Source organism: Galeopterus variegatus, unplaced genomic scaffold (assembly GCF_000696425.1).
Source record: "Galeopterus variegatus unplaced genomic scaffold, G_variegatus-3.0.2 Scaffold168, whole genome shotgun sequence".
NCBI lineage: Eukaryota > Metazoa > Chordata > Mammalia > Dermoptera > Cynocephalidae > Galeopterus > Galeopterus variegatus.
In genome coordinates this window covers 676,691-695,411 of record NW_007726279.1, presented here as the reverse complement: position 1 = coordinate 695,411, position 18,721 = coordinate 676,691, and the positions used below count along the sequence as shown (strand labels likewise).

At 37.4% G+C, this 18,721-nt stretch overlaps 1 protein-coding gene across 2 annotated transcripts in view; it reads left to right on the top strand.

The window, feature by feature from the left end:
* The window catches only part of BTBD7 (BTB (POZ) domain containing 7), a 93,837-nt gene extending 79,877 nt beyond the window's left edge, over window positions 1–13,960 (top strand). For both annotated transcript variants that reach the window (XM_008594937.1, XM_008594941.1), the window contains 6 exons: window positions 866–1,026; window positions 3,668–3,811; window positions 5,861–6,050; window positions 8,948–9,126; window positions 10,813–11,259; window positions 12,654–13,960. In XM_008594937.1, the coding sequence (XP_008593159.1) occupies window positions 866–1,026; window positions 3,668–3,811; window positions 5,861–6,050; window positions 8,948–9,126; window positions 10,813–11,259; window positions 12,654–13,469 (1,937 nt within the window). In that variant the 3' untranslated portion in view covers window positions 13,470–13,960. The remainder of the gene's footprint in view (window positions 1–865; window positions 1,027–3,667; window positions 3,812–5,860; window positions 6,051–8,947; window positions 9,127–10,812; window positions 11,260–12,653) is intronic.
* Window positions 13,961–18,721: the final 4,761 nt, after the last annotated feature.

Genomic DNA, 18,721 nt, shown 5'->3' with positions numbered 1-18,721 from the left:
AGTAACAGTCTCATATTATGGAAATTTAGGACATTTTTAGAAAAATCTTAAAACTAGATAGAGTGCACGTTAGGTTTTGCTGTTTTGGACACCAAGTAATTAATATGTTGTTAAATTGCTGTTAAACATTTATAGCATAATGAGCATACTGATAACTTACACTGACCAGAAATAGCATACACCCTGCAATGTACATACTGTACTAAAAACAGATCACAAATGTGAGAAAGCTTAAGAAAAAGCCCTTGATCAAACGAGATTGTGATTAGATTGTCATCTCTTCTCCTTTGAGTTAGTATACTGAAAAGAATCCTTTATTCTTTAGTGCAGAAAAATCATAAAAGAATGGTTTTGTACTGCTGACATCATGCTTTTTTTGGTCCAAGAACATCTCTGTTAAAGTTCTTTTGACAGAAAAGTAATTGATTTGGTTGGGCATGGTGGTGTGCCTCTGAAGTCCCAGCTGAGGCTGGATGATTGCTTGAGCCCAGGAGTTCTGGGCTGTAGTGCACTGTGCCAGTCAGGTGTTCACACTAAGTTTGGCATCAATATGAAGAACTCCTAGGCGCAGGGGACCACCAGTTTGCTTAAAGATGGGTGAACCAGCTCAGCTTAGAAATGCAGCAGGTCAAACCTCCCATGCTGATCAGTAGTGGGATCGCACCTGTGAATAGCCATGGTACTCCAGCCTCGGTAACATAGCGAGATCCCGTCTCTTAAAAAATAAAAAAAGAAAAGTAATTGATTTGTAACCCTTTTTAAAGCAGATGTACGTAAGTATGTAGGATGGTACTGAGGAGAGAAAAGAAAGCCTGTCTCTGAAAATGTGGGTTTGGTTGGAGACTTTGCGTTTTCTTTCTTGTAGAGCCAAACTTACTTAGTGGCACTGCCCATAGTGTGAACAAAAGAGGTGTAAAAAGACGAGACCTGGACATTGAAGAGCTTAGAGAGATCCTTTCTTCTCTTTTACCTTTTGTGCGAATTGAACACATCTTACCTATAAACAGTGAAGTCTTAAGTGATGCAGTAAGTGTCTTTCTTTATCCCTCTTATGAAAAGTGCCAGGATTATCTTTATCATTGTAAATAATTTCTGTTATTAATAGAGTATTGTGAAGCTTCATGGAAGAAGACAGAGACAGATGTCTGTTTTGTGCAACGTGTGTCCCCAGTGTCTGCCACATAGTACAAATAAATGTTTGCTGGGTAAGAGTTGAGTGGGTCTTACTTTTGCAAGAGCATAGTTTCTGGGGAATTTAGGTCAGTCGTTTATCAGTGTAGATCAAGCAGATCCTTATTCAAAAAGGGAAAGGTAGAAATTACCTTTGGAGACTCCTCATGAACAGCAATAAAGAGCAGGAGAGGGATTGGTTCAGTATACTTGATATTAGCTAAAAGGCTGAGTAGCGATAGATTGGTTCAATATAAAAAGAATGTATGGTCCTTCTTATTTTATTTCATACCCACTTAAAAATTAATGGAGCTAATTATGCTACTTTCAGAATTTTAAAGTGAAATTTTTTTAAACTAATAGAATTGCTTGAATTAATGGATGGGGAAAATAAATATTATAGATATTAGTTATTCATAAATTTGTTTATAAGTTTAATGTAGTACTTATAAACACCATAATAGTTTATTCAACTGCCCAGAAACACAAAGTTTATCTGGAAAAACAAAGAATTTGTAAAAAATTTCTCTAAAAAGGACACAATAAAGAAGGGATAACTCTTTGAGAATGTAAAACACATTTTAAAACACTAATATTTAGTCTGTGAAGCTAGCATAACAGACAAAACAAAATAGCCCAGAAAAAAAGTCCTAATTAATATAAGAATTAAACATAATAAATGAGCTATCACAAATCAGTGTAGTGCTAGGTTAACTAATTAGCAGAGAAGGAGGAAATTTGCTTGAAGTTAAACCCTCATTTCACTTGCACAGAAAATTAATCCCTGTTAGACTGAAGAATTAAATATTAAATTGAAACATGGAGAAGCTAGAGGAAAACAATTAAATATTTATGGAGTCTCTGATTAGAAAAAATGTCCAATCTCACTAATAATTACACACCCACCAAAGAAAGCAAAATAAAACAGTAAGTTATTTTAGCTGGTAAGCCAGTAGTCTTTGAAATAATATTATCCCATAGGGGAAGTACAGTGGTACATTAGAAGCATTGTTAATTGCAGCAATCCAGATGAGTAATAATTAGATAACATGTTATCAAGAGCCATCACAATGTTCATATTCTTCAGTAATTCTACTTTTGAATGTTGACCTTGAGAAATAATTCCTAGTATAGTTAAAAAAAAATTCTAGTATAGTATATACAGTGTTATTTAAATATTTGGAAATAAACTAAATTTCTAAAAACAGGGAAAATAAAAGCAAATTATAGTTCAGCTACTCAACAAAATATTTTTCTGCCCTGAACAATGGCTGTAAAGACTAATATACCATACCAGCCAGCCGCCAAAAAAAAGGACTAATATAGCAACATGGAAAATGCTAATGATGGAATATAACTAAAAAGAACAAGGATACAAAATATGTATTTATGCATTCTGGAATTCAGTTAGGTGAAAATACATTTGGAAAAGACTAGAAGGAAATATATCAACATTATTACAGTTGTGATAGACTATTGAGTTTTGGGGTTTTCTTGGACTATTTTCTAAATACTATATAATGCTATATTTTATTGGTTAAAAATAATTTTAATTAATGCAGCAATTAGATGTTTATTATATTTAACAAAAGTAATAGTGGAAAGACAATTTTGGGTTTTGTTTAAAACCTGAGACACAAACCAAATTGAACCCTGTATTTAGTTTAGAAAAATATTTCAGAACTTTAGTTAGAAAATATATAGCTCTGCTCTTAATTCCATGCCCACAACATAGTAAATCCCCCAATAAAGATTGCTAACAGTGGCCATTAACTTTTCTGCTTTCACAGTATGTGCTAAATGCTTTTATCTTCATTACCTTCATTTAGTCCTCACAACCACTTTAGGAGCTGTAGGTACTTACTTGATTTATATTCTCCTAATATCAGTGAGGAAACCACAGGGACACCACATTCAGTTAGTTGTGTGGTGCCCCACCCCCAGGGCCTTGCAAGAGCCCTTAAAGAGAGGCTCAGTTAAAACAAGATGTCCATGGTCACATGGCTGTTAAATGGGGAGTTGGACTTTGAACCAAATCCGCCTTCTTCTAGAGCCTGTGCTGCTGCCTGGTGCTAGACTGCCTGTATCCTTGTACTATAGACATATAAGCCCAAATCAGTATTCTCATTTTATTTTGGCAGGGGTGGAGGTATGGATGGAATTAGTTCCTAGGTGAATAAGGAAAAAAATAAAAATTGGTTTTCATTAAGAGTTCTGAAATTTAGTCCAACTTACTACATCTTAATGTCTCCTGTTTTTAAAAACTCATTCCTTTATTTAGAGAAAAATGGGAAATTATAGTACCTTTTTATTGCTGACTCCTTTAAATATTAAACATTTGAGGTATTTCTAAATTTCCCATGTATTCCTAAATTTTTATTTAAATGGTAAAGTTTATACGTTTTGATCCATAGGTATAAATATTTTTATCTTAGTAGTATTGTAGTGCTACACAGATCTCTAGTTTATCTAAAAAAAAAAATTTTTTTTTTTTAAGATGAAAAGAGGTTTGATTAGTACCCCTCCATCAGATATGCTTCCTACCACAGAAGGTGGGAAATCAAATGCCTGGTTGCGACAAAAAAATGCTGGCATCTATGTTCGTCCTCGACTATTCTCTCCCTATGTGGAAGAAGCAAAGGTAATGAAAACCATTTGAAACTATTAGACTCCTTTGTGTTATAAACCCTATGCACAAAGATGTTTATCGTGGTATTATTTTAAAATCTGGAAATATCCTAAAAGTCCAATAATAGGGAAAATGAAAGTAAATTCTACTTTGACTATTCAACAGGATAGTTTTCTGAAATTTTAATTATCAAGCATATGTTTTTAAAACTGAGGTCACATTAAAATACATTTTAAATTTTTCTCATCTTAGTTGCCTCGCAAATTGTTCACTTAATTGCCTTGCAAATTATTGCCATTTTACTGAAATAGTTGTCAGTATTTTGTGATCTTGAGAATGAGGGAAATGTTCTTTGTTTTTTTTGTCTTTTTTGTCTTTTTTGTCTTTTTTACTGACCAGTAACGGGATCGCAACCCTCGGTGTTGCGCCCGCACCGCGCTCAGCCAGTGAGCGGGAACCGGTCTCCACATGGGATCCAAACCCTCGGCGGGAGCACCGCCACACTCCCAAGCGGCGCACTCTCCAGTGCGCCACCGGGCTGGCCCAGAGGGAAATGTTCTGAAAGAAGATTGCACAAACACACATTTGGTCTTCCTTTGTAAACTAAAGAAATGCCATGGTCTCTTGTAATGTTTTTCTGTAATAGCTGACTGTTGGCAGTTGTGTTTAGTTTTAGAATAAGTGCACAAAATAAGGTAAAATTTCAGGCCTACGCGGGAGCGCCGCCACACTCCCAAGCGGCGCACTCTCCAGTGCGCCACCGGGCTGGCCCAGAGGGAAATGTTCTGAAAGAAGATTGCACAAACACACATTTGGTCTTCCTTTGTAAACTAAAGAAATGCCATGGTCTCTTGTAATGTTTTTCTGTAATAGCTGACTGTTGGCAGTTGTGTTTAGTTTTAGAATAAGTGCACAAAATAAGGTAAAATTTCAGGCCTACTGAGTAAATATTTGTCATTATGTATACTATAACATAAAGAACTCTCCAAGAAAATGAAACACTGTAATTTTTATTAGATATATTCAGCCATCAGGAACTTTGGGGTGGCCTTTTGAGGAACTGGCAGTCTTTGAAAGTCAGAAATCACCATTAATTAAAAAAAAGAAAAAAAAGAAATCACCATTAAGCTTTCTGAAATAAATTTAACAGGCCAAATAATGTGTTTGGGTATAGAATTAAATTGCTTTAAAATTTTTCTCATTTTTATTGTCAGAATTCTTAGCTTAAAGATACATGAAAGGATTTGCGAGAAGTCCCTTATTTACTACATTGATAATGAACTTCTTATTGAGTACTTGACATTATAAATAGTTCTAAAAAAGGGGTAAAAAAAACCAGAATGGTTGGGTCTGGTCTTTCAGAAATAAGTGTAATGCTTAATGTTGCTCAAGCAGCTGAGACCTTCACAAAGGTCAAGTCTGGTGATAAACGGTCTGTGATAAACTAGACCTGCCCTCCATTTCTTCTGCCTCAAGACAAGGCAGCCAAAACCTAATGAGACAGTCCTCCAGAACTCCCCCGTTCCTCAGGTGGCTGTGCCTAAGGAGATAATCACCCCCAGTAAATGTGGAAAATGTTTATATGTTCTCTCATTTTGGTCATTCTGCAGTTTGGTGAAATAGAGTCATCTGAAACTAATTTAACAAAATTGGGTTTATATATAAGTTTGTTAAATTTAATATCAATCTTTAATATTTTGCATTTTGAACATTTTTTGTTGGATCTGATATTTAGCACAAGTATACATTGTTTTCTTTATAATAATTTTATGAATAATTTATTTCTGATTAATTGTATATCCTTCCATCAAATTTCAATGACTTCTAATTAAAAGCAGACTTTTCAAGATGATTATATCTTTTCAAAGATGGCCAAAAAGAGTCTTTAATAATTAAAGAGGTGGGGGGTACTTTCTCCTTTCATCACTAATTTTAACCTTCATAAATTAGAAACAATAATTAATTCTCTTTTTACATTATGAAGGTAATAATCTTCCTCCAAATGTGATTTAACACACATGAAGGCTGATTGATTCTGTTTCTACTAAATTATTATTTCAGTCAGTGCTAGATGAGATGATGGTGGAACAAACAGATCTTGTGCGTTTGCGAATGGTTAGAATGTCCAATGTGCCAGACACACTCTACATGGTCAGTAATGCCATGCCACAGTGTTGTCACATGATCAGCCACCAACAGATCAGCAGTAACCAGTCAAGTCCTCCTTCAGTTGTAGCCAATGAAATTCCAGGTAAGGCAGTAGCTTTTTGAATGAATGATCTTATGGTTTTTTTGTAATTGCTAATGTTCGAACCCCTTTATATATATACTAATTCTTTCCACATTTCAGTACCCTTTATGTACTGTTTGCCTTTTGTTTTGTTTTGTTTTCCTTAAATAATAAATACTTATAAGTTAAGATTTTTGTTTTATATTTTCTTTTATATTAATAAGTGTATACAGTTTTTCAGTTTAGCCCAGGGTTTCTCAACCTTGGCTCTGTGGACATTTAGGGATGGATAATTGCTTGGAGTGGGGAGCTGTGCATTGTTCTGTGCATTGTAGAGTGTTCAGCAGCAGTCCCTCACCTGTACTCACTAGATGCAAGTAGCATGTGTGCATGTGCACACACACACACACTTTTGAGACCACTTTTGGAAACTTTTTTTATGTTTCTAGACATTGTATGGGGCTAAATTGCCACTGTTGACAACCACTGGTTTAGAGGAATTCAGATTTTGCATCCTAGGGTATTTCTCATGTTATAGGACCCTTTGGGAACATAATATGAACTTATACTTTTATTTTATTTTATTTTTTATTTTTATTTTAATTTCTCAATATACATTGTAGTTGATTTTCGTGACCCTTTACCCATTCCTCTTCCCCCTCCCCTCCCCCCCACATCGTATCTATTCACTTGTCTTAATAATGAACTTATACTTTTGAGTCTACTTATGTCCCCCCAAAATATGATCACCATTGATTTTCTGGAGATCCAGTTTCCCAAGATCTGCTTTGTGAAGTTTATGTAGCATGGGCTTATAATATCTTACAACTTTGGGGGAATTGGCCATAGATAGGTATAACTGTCGTGTCCAAAAATGTCTGAGCCTCAGTTAATATTGACTTAATCAAAGGGCTCTAGTGTCAATTTCTAAGGTAAGAAAATCAACAGTGATCTGGTGGTCAGAAATTTATAGCTCTTGCCAATTGCACTGCAGGATTAAAAATGAGTAAACTAACAATGATAATAGGACCATACACTTTGGATTATAAATGTGTTTCAATTAAAGATCAATAAAAGACATAGTGACAGAATTTTTAATTGAATGCATACATTTTATTCTGGGACTAAGGTCTTTCATCAGTTGTTGCCTTACCAGATTTGGCCACTACCTGTTTACTTAAAGTAACATTGGAAAACAGCATGAAGACAACTATTTCTATAGCTGATTTGTGTGTATTTTGAAGCTTTGGTAATTAGCACTGTTTTTTAGCTTGAGTTAATGCAGCTGAATATCAACATAATTTAATTTTAGAACTCAGTCTCAAAAGCCCAAAGACCTTCACACTCAGGAAAATAAAGCTTGTCTGCGTTGCTTAGCTAGTGAGCCATAGCCCTGTTCTGCTGTCATCCCAGGTACTTCTTGCTTCCTTGCCCACCTCACTCTAATGAAAGACTACAGAGCTCACCGGAGAAGACTCACAGGCTCATATCCTGGCTCTGCCATTTTATTTGTGAGACTTTGGATAAGCTGTTTTCTTCCCTGAACATTAATTTCCTTATCTGTGAAATGGGGATATCTCTTTTCTGGGTTCGTTGTGAGGATTTAATGAAGCATCGTGAGTAATATGCTTAGGAGTTTGCTTGGAATAGAGTAAGCACTCAGTAAACACTGTTTCCTCTTTCCCCAAAAAAATAATAATCACCACTCTAGTTAGTTTATCTCATAAGTATTTATGCTTTATTCTCTCTTCTCTAGCCCTGTGGCAACAGCCTTAGTTCAGGTTCCTAACCTGCCTCTCATCTGACTTTCATTCTGTCCTTTACACCAGGGCCCAACAAGCTTTTTCTGATCAAATAATAAGTATTTTAGGCTTTCTGAGCTATACAGTCTCTACCGTAACTGCTCAACTCTGAAACAACAGCCATAGGCAATACCTAAACGAATGGGTATGGCTGTATTCCAATAAAACTTTATCTACAAAAGTAGTCAGTGGGCTTGATTTAGTCTACAGGCCAGTTTCTCTGCTTCACACTGGCGTCAGAGTGCACTCACATCACAGCTTTGATCCTGTCATCCCCCTGCACAAGTGACTACCTGTTGTACACAGGATACAATTTAAATTCCTTATCCATGGTCTGCCCCTACCCTTCTTTCTAGCCTCTTCTCTTAATGCTCTTCTTGCTTATACCTTTGAACCCTAGGTTCTCCTGGCCGTGCCAGCTACTTGTGCCATGCTGTCTCTCATGCATAAGTTTTACACATGCCCAGTCCTTCTGCTCCAAAAGCCTTCACCCTGCTCTCTTTGTCTGCTTGGTTTTCCCTCATTCTTCAAGACTCTGCTTGGGACTCACCTTTTCTAGGAAGCCTTTCCTGCCTGCCCCAAGTCTCGGCTGGGTGCTGCTTGCTCCAGATCCTCAGTGTGTTTTGCATCTCTCTCACCATGAGCATTTGTAACCCTGTACTGTACTTGTTTACTTCATGTCACTAAAGCCAGGGCTTTCTGAGGACAGGGATTGCATCTTTCATTTGGTACACCCTAATATCCGAGTCCAATCCTTGGTGCATGGTCAGCACTCAAAAAATTATTTGAGTGAAAGAATGAATATATCTAAAAGACATGAAATATCCTGAGATTCAGAAGAGAATACATGCAAATAAAATTTTATTTGAGCTGTAAGCTAAAATAATACAATTCAGGAGCAGTTTGGTATAATCAAGAGCCTTTTGGGCACAATGAAATTTTAAAACCTTGAAAAATAATTAGAGGTATATAAATTCATGTTGCAAGGAAATTAAAATTCTATCTAAAAAATTTGTAACAAGATTCTGATACAAAACACATGCTTTTTCCCTTGTGCTCACTGGATGGTCTTTTGTGTAGCTGAGGAATTTTACCTACACACTGTTCTTCTTTCAGTTCCTCGTCTCCTCATTATGAAAGAAATGGTCAGACGACTACAGGAACTACGACACACTGAGCAGGTGCAGAGAGCCTATGCACTCAACTGTGGGGAAGGCGCCACCGTCAGCTATGAGATTCAGATTCGAGTACTAAGAGAGTTTGGTCTTGCAGATGCTGCTGCAGAGCTCTTACAGGTAGGCATTAGACTATTTGAAAAAGGGAGCCTTGATGACCGATCAGGCAGCATTTTAGACATCCTAAGGAGCTCTCAGGGCCGGCCCGTGGCTCACTCGGGAGAGTGCGGTGCTGATAACACCAAGGCCCCGGGTTCGGATCCCATATAGGGATGGCCGGTTCGCTCACTGGCTGAGCGTGGTGCTGACAACACCAAGTTAAGGGTTAAGATCCCCTTACCAGTCATCTTTAAAAAAAAAAAAAAAAAATGACTGACTAAGGAGCTCTCAGCATGATTCTCTCCTTTCATATACACTCTTTCACTGCCTCTGGTGTCATTGATAACCTGCAAGTCCTGCCTGGTGAGAGGCAGTGTGGTGGAATGGGCTGAGCACAGGTCTAGAGTGGAACTGGGATTATGTCTGGCTCTGCTGCTTGCTAATTGGTTAACTTGGAATCAGCTGCTTAACCAGTCTGAGCATCAGTTTCCTTGCCTGTAAATTGATTATTTTGAAGATACAAGGTGCTATATGTAAAGAAACTATGTGTCTGTACATAATAAGCATACAAGTAGTGACTGCTAAAAGTTCTGTGTGTGTAACCCGACAGAGGTGGCAGAGGAAGCAGAAAATTCTGAACCTCCACTGCACCCTCTCCCTGGTTTTGTCACTAGACTTCAGATTTGGCGCTACTACCATACTTACAGATCTTCCAGATTCCCCTCCTTTTTCTTCTGTCCTCCCCTTTTTAAGAAATTTTTTGCATGAGGATTTAAACCCAAATTTGAGAATCAAGGAATAAGTTGTTTTTTAACCTAACAGGAAAAAAAAAAACCCTAATTTCTAGTAATTATTAGGTATAAAAGCAATAAATAGAATTGGTTTTGCAGTTAAGATAGAATTTGTAAAGTAGTCTGATCACAGCCACTAAATCAGAGCCTTAAATAAAATTTAATTTCATCTGGTCAAGTGAGTCAAACATTTTCTTGCTACTGATTCCAAACTCCTTTAGCCTTTACCTTTTTAGACAGGTAAACATGGAATGGTATTCTTCGGCAAGGTAACATAACATTTCTAGGTTCTTGATTTTCAGTTTTTGCTATGGTTCCCATCCCTAAAATACATAGTCTGGTTTCTACTCATTCCTATTCCCTTTGCCATTCTAAATTGTGTCTTAATTTGTATTTTAAATTATATAAAAGTAAGTAGTCTTATATAATGTTTATCAGAATATTTATCAAACTTAGTCATGTATAAATGGGTGAGAAATAGTTTTATTTCAGACAGAGCATGAACAGATGTTTTGTTAGAAAGTTTCTGAGAAGATACTCAGTTTATGCCTTTTCTTCCTTTGGTGTTTCCTTTGTTTATTTTCTAAGCAAAGACATATTCGAATTAGGTATTATTACCTGTTTCTGCATTATCATGTAATCTTGCAAGAGATGACTGAGCTGCTTGGGGAATATTTGATTGAGCATCTCTCCTCAATAGATGTGTCTTGGGCTACAGAGACTACACTCTGTCCCTTTGTACTATTATTAAGGTAATTTTTTCTTGGGCTTCTGGCCTAGAGAAATATATTGTGCCTTCTACTCTTGCTGAATGTGGTTTAGGTTACCTCACTTAACTCTCTGAGCCTGTAAATTTCCATATATAAAGTCTGCTAATAAGTGTCCTGAACTTTTGTTTTTCCCCTATCTTTCTTAGAATCCTCATAAGTTCTTTCCTGATGAACGTTTTGGAGATGAAAGTCCACTCTTGACAACGAGACAGCCTGGGAGATGTCGTGTTAACAGTACCCCTACTGCAGAAACCATGTTTACAGACCTGGACTCTTTTGTGGCCTTCCATCCACCCTTGCCCCCTCCGCCGCCTCCGTACCACCCCCCAGCTACCCCAATCCATAACCAACTGAAAGGAGGCTGGAAACAAAGACCTCCCAGCCAGCATCCTTCACGTTCATTTTCTTATCCCTGTAATCATTCACTGTTTCACTCCAGGACAGCTCCTAAAGCTGGACCTCCCCCAGTCTATCTGTCAGGTGTGAAAGCAGCGCCACCTGATTGTACCAACACCACAGGCCTGGGGAGACAGACGGTAGCTGCCGCTGCCGCTGCCACAGCCTCGGCAGCAGTAGCATCTGAGAAACAAGTGGTAAGTCAGCACTTAAGTAACTTACCGAAAATTTAAAGTTTATGGAATATTAGCAGCAATTCTCTTGGCCTCAAGAGCCCCAGTATAACTCAGCAGTGCCCAGAAGTGTTACTGACAAGCTGAAAGCATAGACTTTAGGGGTATGGAACAGAGAGGAAAATAGCTAATATAGGCAAACAAGAAAGGACAGGAGGAGAGAAATCAGAGATGTATATGGTAGGAGCAGTAGAGTGTCGTCTTCATCTTTATGTTCATTGGCCAGTATTAGGGAGGAGTGGAGTTACTGAGCAGTCCAAACAGATATACCACTTTCTTAATGTTCTGTTCAAGTACTTGTCTAGAATCTGTTCCTAATTTCTATTCTACTGTTCTGTAGAATCTACTATTCTACCAAATGCTTTGATTCGATGAGAAGGGGAAGTTACTTGTAGCTCAATACACCATCAGGAACAATGTGGCAAAAGACTCCCTATCAGAAAATGAGTCCTCACGCATGTCTCTGCCTCTGCTTATCCACCAGAGCGCTCGTTTGACTTGGAATCACAGTAGCGAGGGACAGTAGGTAGGAAATTGACAGAGGATTTGGCTTGATTTTGCACTGCACTGGAGGTTGAACTTCTGTTTTGTATAACACATTTGGAAAAACAATAGTGATTTTTTTTTTAAGTCTTCCTACTCAGTCACATTCAATAGAGAGAAAAACAAAAGATACATCTGTTAGTTCAGGGAAGCTTTATTAAAATATGACATATTGGAAGCTATGGACTAGTATATACCTTGAGTCAAATTATGATCCTTCCTTATTTTATAACCTTCTACCAACTCTTCCTACTCACCCCCTCCAAAAAATAATAAAGGTTGGTAGTTTGATAAAAACCAAATTCCCATCCTGTTGGCCAGGCCCTGAGTTCTGCAACTTTATATTCTACATAAAACTCCCTTTAAAGGTAATTTATCTGTATGTTTATTGCAGTCTTGATTATAATAATAATAAATTGGGAACAACCTAAATGTTCAGTAGTAGGAGAATGGTTAAATAAGTCATAGTTCATCAATACAGTGGAATGTTACATAGTAATTTAAAGTGGTGATCTCAAAGAAAATTTAGGGCAGAATTACATATGCACTAAATTTTTTGAAAGTTGATATTTGTGCCAAGAAAACTAGGTGAGAGAAATACCTCAAAATGGTAATAGTGGTAATCTCTGCAGGGAAGTCTAGGAGTGATTTTTTTTCTTGCCTTTATAGTTTTTTGTATTTTTATGATTTCTTAAACATGTATTGCTTTTATAATCAGAAAACAAAATCAATGAACATCATTTCTATAAAGAGGAATTTGTGGGCCTTTTTTGTTGTTGTTAACTCTCCTCCCCCCTTTTTGTTTCTGTCTACAGTGTACACAACCTGTGCTAAATGATCTGATGCCAGATATCGCCATGGGTGTATCCACGCTGTCACTCAAGGACAGGAGGCTTCCAGAACTTGCTGTAGACACAGAATTAAGCCACTCAGTTTCTGAAGCAGGACCAGGACCTCCCCAGCATCTGTCGTGTATTCCACAGAGGCATATGCACACTTCTAGAAAGAAACACACACTAGAGCAAAAAACAGATGCTAGAGAAAATCAGCAGGAATATCCGGATTTCTATGACTTCTCAAATGCCGCTTGCAGACCTTCTACTCCTGCCCCTAGTAGACGTACCCCTTCTCCTTCGCAAGGTGGATATTTTGGTCCCGATTTGTATAGCCACAGTAAGGCATCACCAAGTGGCTTAAAGTCAGCCTACCCACCTAGCCAGACCTCTCCTAAAAAACAGGAAGAAGCTAGGAGAGAATATCCACTTTCCCCCGAAGGGCATCTCCACAGACAAAAGAATGAGCCAATACACCTGGATGTCATCGAGCAACCTCCCCAGCGGTCAGACTTTCCTTTGGCAGCCCCAGAAAGTGCTGGAAATGGTCCAGCCCATGTCAGGGGACGAACCACAGTAGAAACTGACTTGACTTTTGGGCTGACTCCTAACAGACCTTCACATTCTGCATGTAGCTCTGAAGCTCCAGAAGAGAGATCCAGTAGAAGACTGGCAGACAGTGAGTCCCTGGGCCATGGAGCTCAGAGAAATACAGATTTGGAAAGAGAAGATTCAATAAGCAGAGGAAGGAGGTCACCAAGCAAGCCAGACTTCCTCTACAAAAAGTCTGCCCTCTGAGAGCAGCCGCCAAGTCGTCTGTGCCTGAGATGTGAAACATCCCATTTTATGATGTAACCCAACAACTTACCAATTTATCAATGCCAGCTGATAACTCAGTTTCACATTATTTTGTTCTAGTTTCTGTGTATATATGTTTAGTAGACATGGCATGCTAAGAGGGTTATTTTGAATGCTGCATCTGTCTATTTTGTTTGAACAATTGTGTGGGGAAGCATTTTTAAGAGCAAGTAAGCTGGCACTTTTTTTTCCTCTTTACGACTAATGAATTTTTTTGCACTTGTACATTTATTTTATCTGTATTGATTTTATATTGGTATGTTAAACTTTATTGCCACATTTAAAGGACTGTATTTTCATACTTTTTTGCATTTTACCTTTCATCTACGATTTCCACGTGCATTGGATTGCACACTAAGATGTATTTTCTTATGAAATAGTTCTGTGTTTATTTTTTAATTATAGAAATTCCAAAGAACAGCACATCAAAATGCTCCTCTCTTTTTAGTAATTATTTCAGTTTCGGAAATCTTCCTGCTCCATCTCCATAAATCTAATACCTTTCTTTTTTTAATAAGTCTTGGGAGCTGGTCTTCGTCCATCCAGCAGGAGTCAGTCAGGGTCCTCAGGTTTTCTGGTGCAGTAAAGAGCAGGAAGGAGAAAAGCCTTTTGTGCCCAGGCTAGAGCTGCTGCTTTACTCAGTGTGGACGCTGTCAGAATCACTGCAAATTCTGGTAGCAGGGATAAGAGTATCACTAGACGAGGTTCTAAAGAGATCAGATTCCTTGGAATTATAAAGCAGTGGAAATAGTGAAGTAATTTAAAGGTCATGCTGATGGGATTTCTGGTTCTGAGTGGTGACTCTCCAGCTGAGATGGGTGAAATGACCACTTGCTGCCTTGAGTTGCTCTGTATGGAAAAACAAAAAAACAAAAGGGCTTCAGTCTTATGGATGTTATTTGGTGTTTGTAAGCATACGTCTTGTTTTAAATGTTTTTCAAAGTTATGTCTGAATTTTGGAGTCCTATGAAAAGTAGTTGTATAATGCATAATGCTTTGTCACCAAAAACAAAACAAAAAATTTGTTTTGGTTAAACACTACATGTCCTACTTGAACTCCACTGGGGACGCTGGTTTGGCATTTCCTGAACCACTGAGCACATGGGATCTTTTAAGATCCTCTCCTCTGGAAGGGCAATGTGTGAGCTAAGGACTGTTTTTTTCTTACTCTGGTGTAAATATATTAGTATTTGAGTTTTTTAATCACTTCAACATTATTTGAGCATTCACTTTGTATTTTTACAAACACATACACACACAGCAGTAACACTTAGAAGAAAAGAGACTTTCTGGATATTCCCTCTTATGAAGGATATTTGGGAACCTCTTTTCTGTGTATGTATATATATATATATATATATAAAACTATGAATCACTTACACTCACTCTAAAACTATGCAGGGCTAGGGAGCCTTTACAAGCTACCATATAAATGAATTACGTGCACTTTGAAGTAAATAGATTTCTATTGGGTGTCAACAACTCTGATTTCGCCTGAAATTGTAGTTTCTCTTACGGTCTTTTCCTACTTTACCCTGTGGATATACACTCAGGAATAATCTAACATTTTAAGAAATCCTAACAGTAGATAGTCTCAAAGATGGGAAACATGTCAGTCTATCTGCTCACTGGCAGACTGTTGCCCCCGTTCTGCTGCCTGACTAGTTAGCTGCTGCTGGCACACTTGTCGATGCTGGTGGTGTTGTGTACTGAGCTCCGCTTTCCCAGAGTTAACACTAATCTGCTGTAAGATCAGCCACACATCACCTTCAAGGCTACATTTTTAAAGACAGAAAAACATGGAACTCTATTCTCATTTTTAAGAGGTTTAACTCTCCTAATAGGTGATGGTGTTTGTTGAAGCCCAATCTCTGTCTTCAGAAACAAAAGTTGTTAATTCCATTATATTCCTTAATATGTGTTTATATAGATGTGTTGACATGAATTGTCGTGGTATAGTTTTAAACTTCCGTTCTGAGTCAGACTGTACTGTTCTGGTACTGCAAATAAGGATGAGTAGACCTAATTTGAGTGGGGAAAAAAATTTCTCATCTCTTACCTTTTTTTTTTTTTTTTTTAAATGTTAGACCAGGGCTGTCAATTCCACGTATTCATTTTTCTGAAAATTCATTAAATATCCTTTTATATCCCCAGAATATAATTATAAAAAGTGGCCACTGTTAATAATATTATTTAATTTATAAAGTCTCTTTCCTTTTTTTTTTTTTTTTTTAAATGTTAGACCAGGGCTGTCAATTCCACGTATTCATTTTTCTGAAAATTCATTAAATATCCTTTTATATCCCCAGAATATAATTATAAAAAGTGGCCACTGTTAATAATATTATTTAATTTATAAAGTTTGCTTTTAATAATTTAGTTACTTACCTGGCTAAACTGTGTGTGTAGAGGGAAAACTTTCTTTAATCTGTGGGATTGTGAACTGATGTGACTTGCAGAAGGTAAACAGATGTGGTTTTTGTGTGCATTAGGGAAAGAGTTAGTGGACTTTTAATTATCTCTTAATGTATGGTTAATAGGGTAGGCTGAATAGCTATATGCCTTTGGCTTTTTGAACCCATTGATTAAATCTTTTTTAATGCTGTATTAAGATAAATGTGAAGTCTGAGTAAGGTTGCTCTCAGAAAAAATACATGTGTAATATAAAATTTAAGCCACAGGAACTGGCATTTTACCTGGTATAGAAATTTAATGAGAACCAAATCACAAAAGTACCAGATCTCCTTTCCAGGCCATCGACAATCGGGCCGTTCGGACAATCACCACTTCCAGTGCCCACTGTGTGTTGAGGTTAGAGAATTACTGTGTAGGTACTAGAGCGAAAAGAGAAGATTTAAGTCTCTTAAAGACGCTGTTTGCCTTTTTCCTTTTTTTTTTTGCTGCAGGCTGGTACAGGGATCTGAACCCCCGACCCTAGGGTTATAACACCACACTCTAACCAACTGAGCTAACTGGCCAACCCTTTTTTAGTTCTGTGATTTTGGTGAATAATTTTAATTTAAGTTCAAAGTCACCTGTGGCTCCTAAGGAAAGGAATAGCAGTGTGAAAGGCAAAAATTATTCAAAACATAGTTGTTTAAATTTTCCGTGTACCATGCCCATTCTCACATGCCCTTTTTAGCTTTTTTCTAGGCATGTGTCCCCAGACCTAAGCTAGCGTGACATCTCAGTAACCCACTAAGGCTTTAAAGATTTTTAGTGAGTTCCTTGTATTTAAGTGTTTTTGTAGAACTCCCAATGAAATTTTACCTAATTCTTGTGTTTGCTTCCTCAAAAACTTTTTTTACACTAGTCCTCCTTTATTGGGCTTTCTTTTGATTTGTTACTCAAGGACTAGCAGTGGGCACGATACTTCTACATTTGAGGTCAGGTGATGTGGAATGCAGAGGAGAAGCCGTGATCGCAGTGGTGGCGGTGGCAGCAGCGGGCTCAGCGCCGACCTCTAAGCGTCTTCTGTAGCCTTGAAGGATTAACATTGCTCAGTAATTACCCGGCAAAATATATATTTTCATAGTGTCCAATTTGCCTTTTAGGGAAAATGTGTTTCATGAAATACTTGTAAGATACTCATTTTGCAATTCTAAAGCATTTATGTTTTTATCTTAGGACTGAATTCAAAGGGAAACGCTTCTTTGCCTTTTTTTTAATTGTTCAGTTGACTTTCAGCTTTCTGTTGTACTATTAAAGCAGCAGTGATGGGTGCTAGTCCCGGTTCTGCAATGGTTTACTTTGTCTACTAAGTGATTTACTTTCAAACCTCATTACAGATAATCTTGCTAAAAGGTATTTTACTGTTTTCCATTAACACTGTTGTATGAACAATGTTTTATGAAATGTCTTTTTGTCCTGTAGATTGCCACAGCTGTTAATGTAGTTATCATATGGGCAAGTCTTTTGATTTTTTTTCTCTAGAAAACCTTCAGACTGTCAGTCTTCTATATCTGAATATTATAATACTGTGGCTGTTTCCATAGAAAGATTACTTGCAAGTGTGTGTCTTGAAAATAACCTCTTGTGTTTGTGTGTTTATGTGGGTTCTAAGAGATCAGATAAGCTCTGCAAGCTTCATGGTTTGTACCTGCACGTGACTGGGTTACATGGGCAGGTGGTACAGAATCCTGCTCTTAGATGGGGTGGCTGGAAGATAAAGGTTCCTGAACTCCACTTGCTATGTATGTGCCACATCTGTACTTCAGAGAGGTGGAATCTTCTACAACACTGCATTTCTTGTGGTTGTGCTGTTACTGGTATAAAGTCAAGTGCCTTCAATGCTAAAGGCTCAGAAATTTTTCTTAAACTGATTTCATGTCCTATGCAAGTGTTTTCTACAACCTGCATAACCAGTACTTTGTAAAACTTGTTTACGCTTCAATTGTACATAGTGTTTTTTAAAGAAATATATAGTATTTTTATTTAGGTACCTCCAAACTTGAATTCGTCTGTGTGAAGCATTGTAAAACGATACATTTCTCTTTTGAGTACCATTTCAGTTGTACAGAGGTTTTCACTGGTTCTATTTTTCTACTGTTACTGATAAGCATGTAACACTGACTTTATCCTACATATAGTTGGCATTTCAAATAAATGGCTTGTATAGAACCTGCTGAGTTGGGTACAGTCTGTTTTAGCATTGCAGCATACAGTCTTCAATTATAGAAGTGATTGTACCCCTTGAGGGTAGAACTGGGAGGTTTTCTAGATTTCTTCTGTTTCTATTATTTCAGTTATTCAGAGGCATTTTATGATTACTATTGTTGTTATGGCTTTCTTGGAAAGCACATTTTATTCTGAATCAAGTTTATCATTTTCTATCATTCATTGGGACATTTCTGAGAGATTTCATTTCACAAATTTGAGCAAAAAGTAAGATGCACAGGGGTCTCCAAAGGAAGTTCAGCATTCTGCCCATGTGAACTAGGCACCTGGAATGTGCAAGGCGTGGTGGCCAGTCATGGAGAGACCCAGATGTCCCTGTTGTTCAGGATCCTCCAAGTGTCAGAGACCTGGCTTAGATTCTGAGCTTTTTTCCTCTTTCAAACTCAGGCTCATTCATATTTTTCAATTTAAAAGGGAAATGAAATCATGATCTACAGTCTAGGATTCTGAAAAAACATGCAGATGGAAAGTTTTATCATTTCCATTTTTATTTTTTATTTTTGTAAAAGATGACC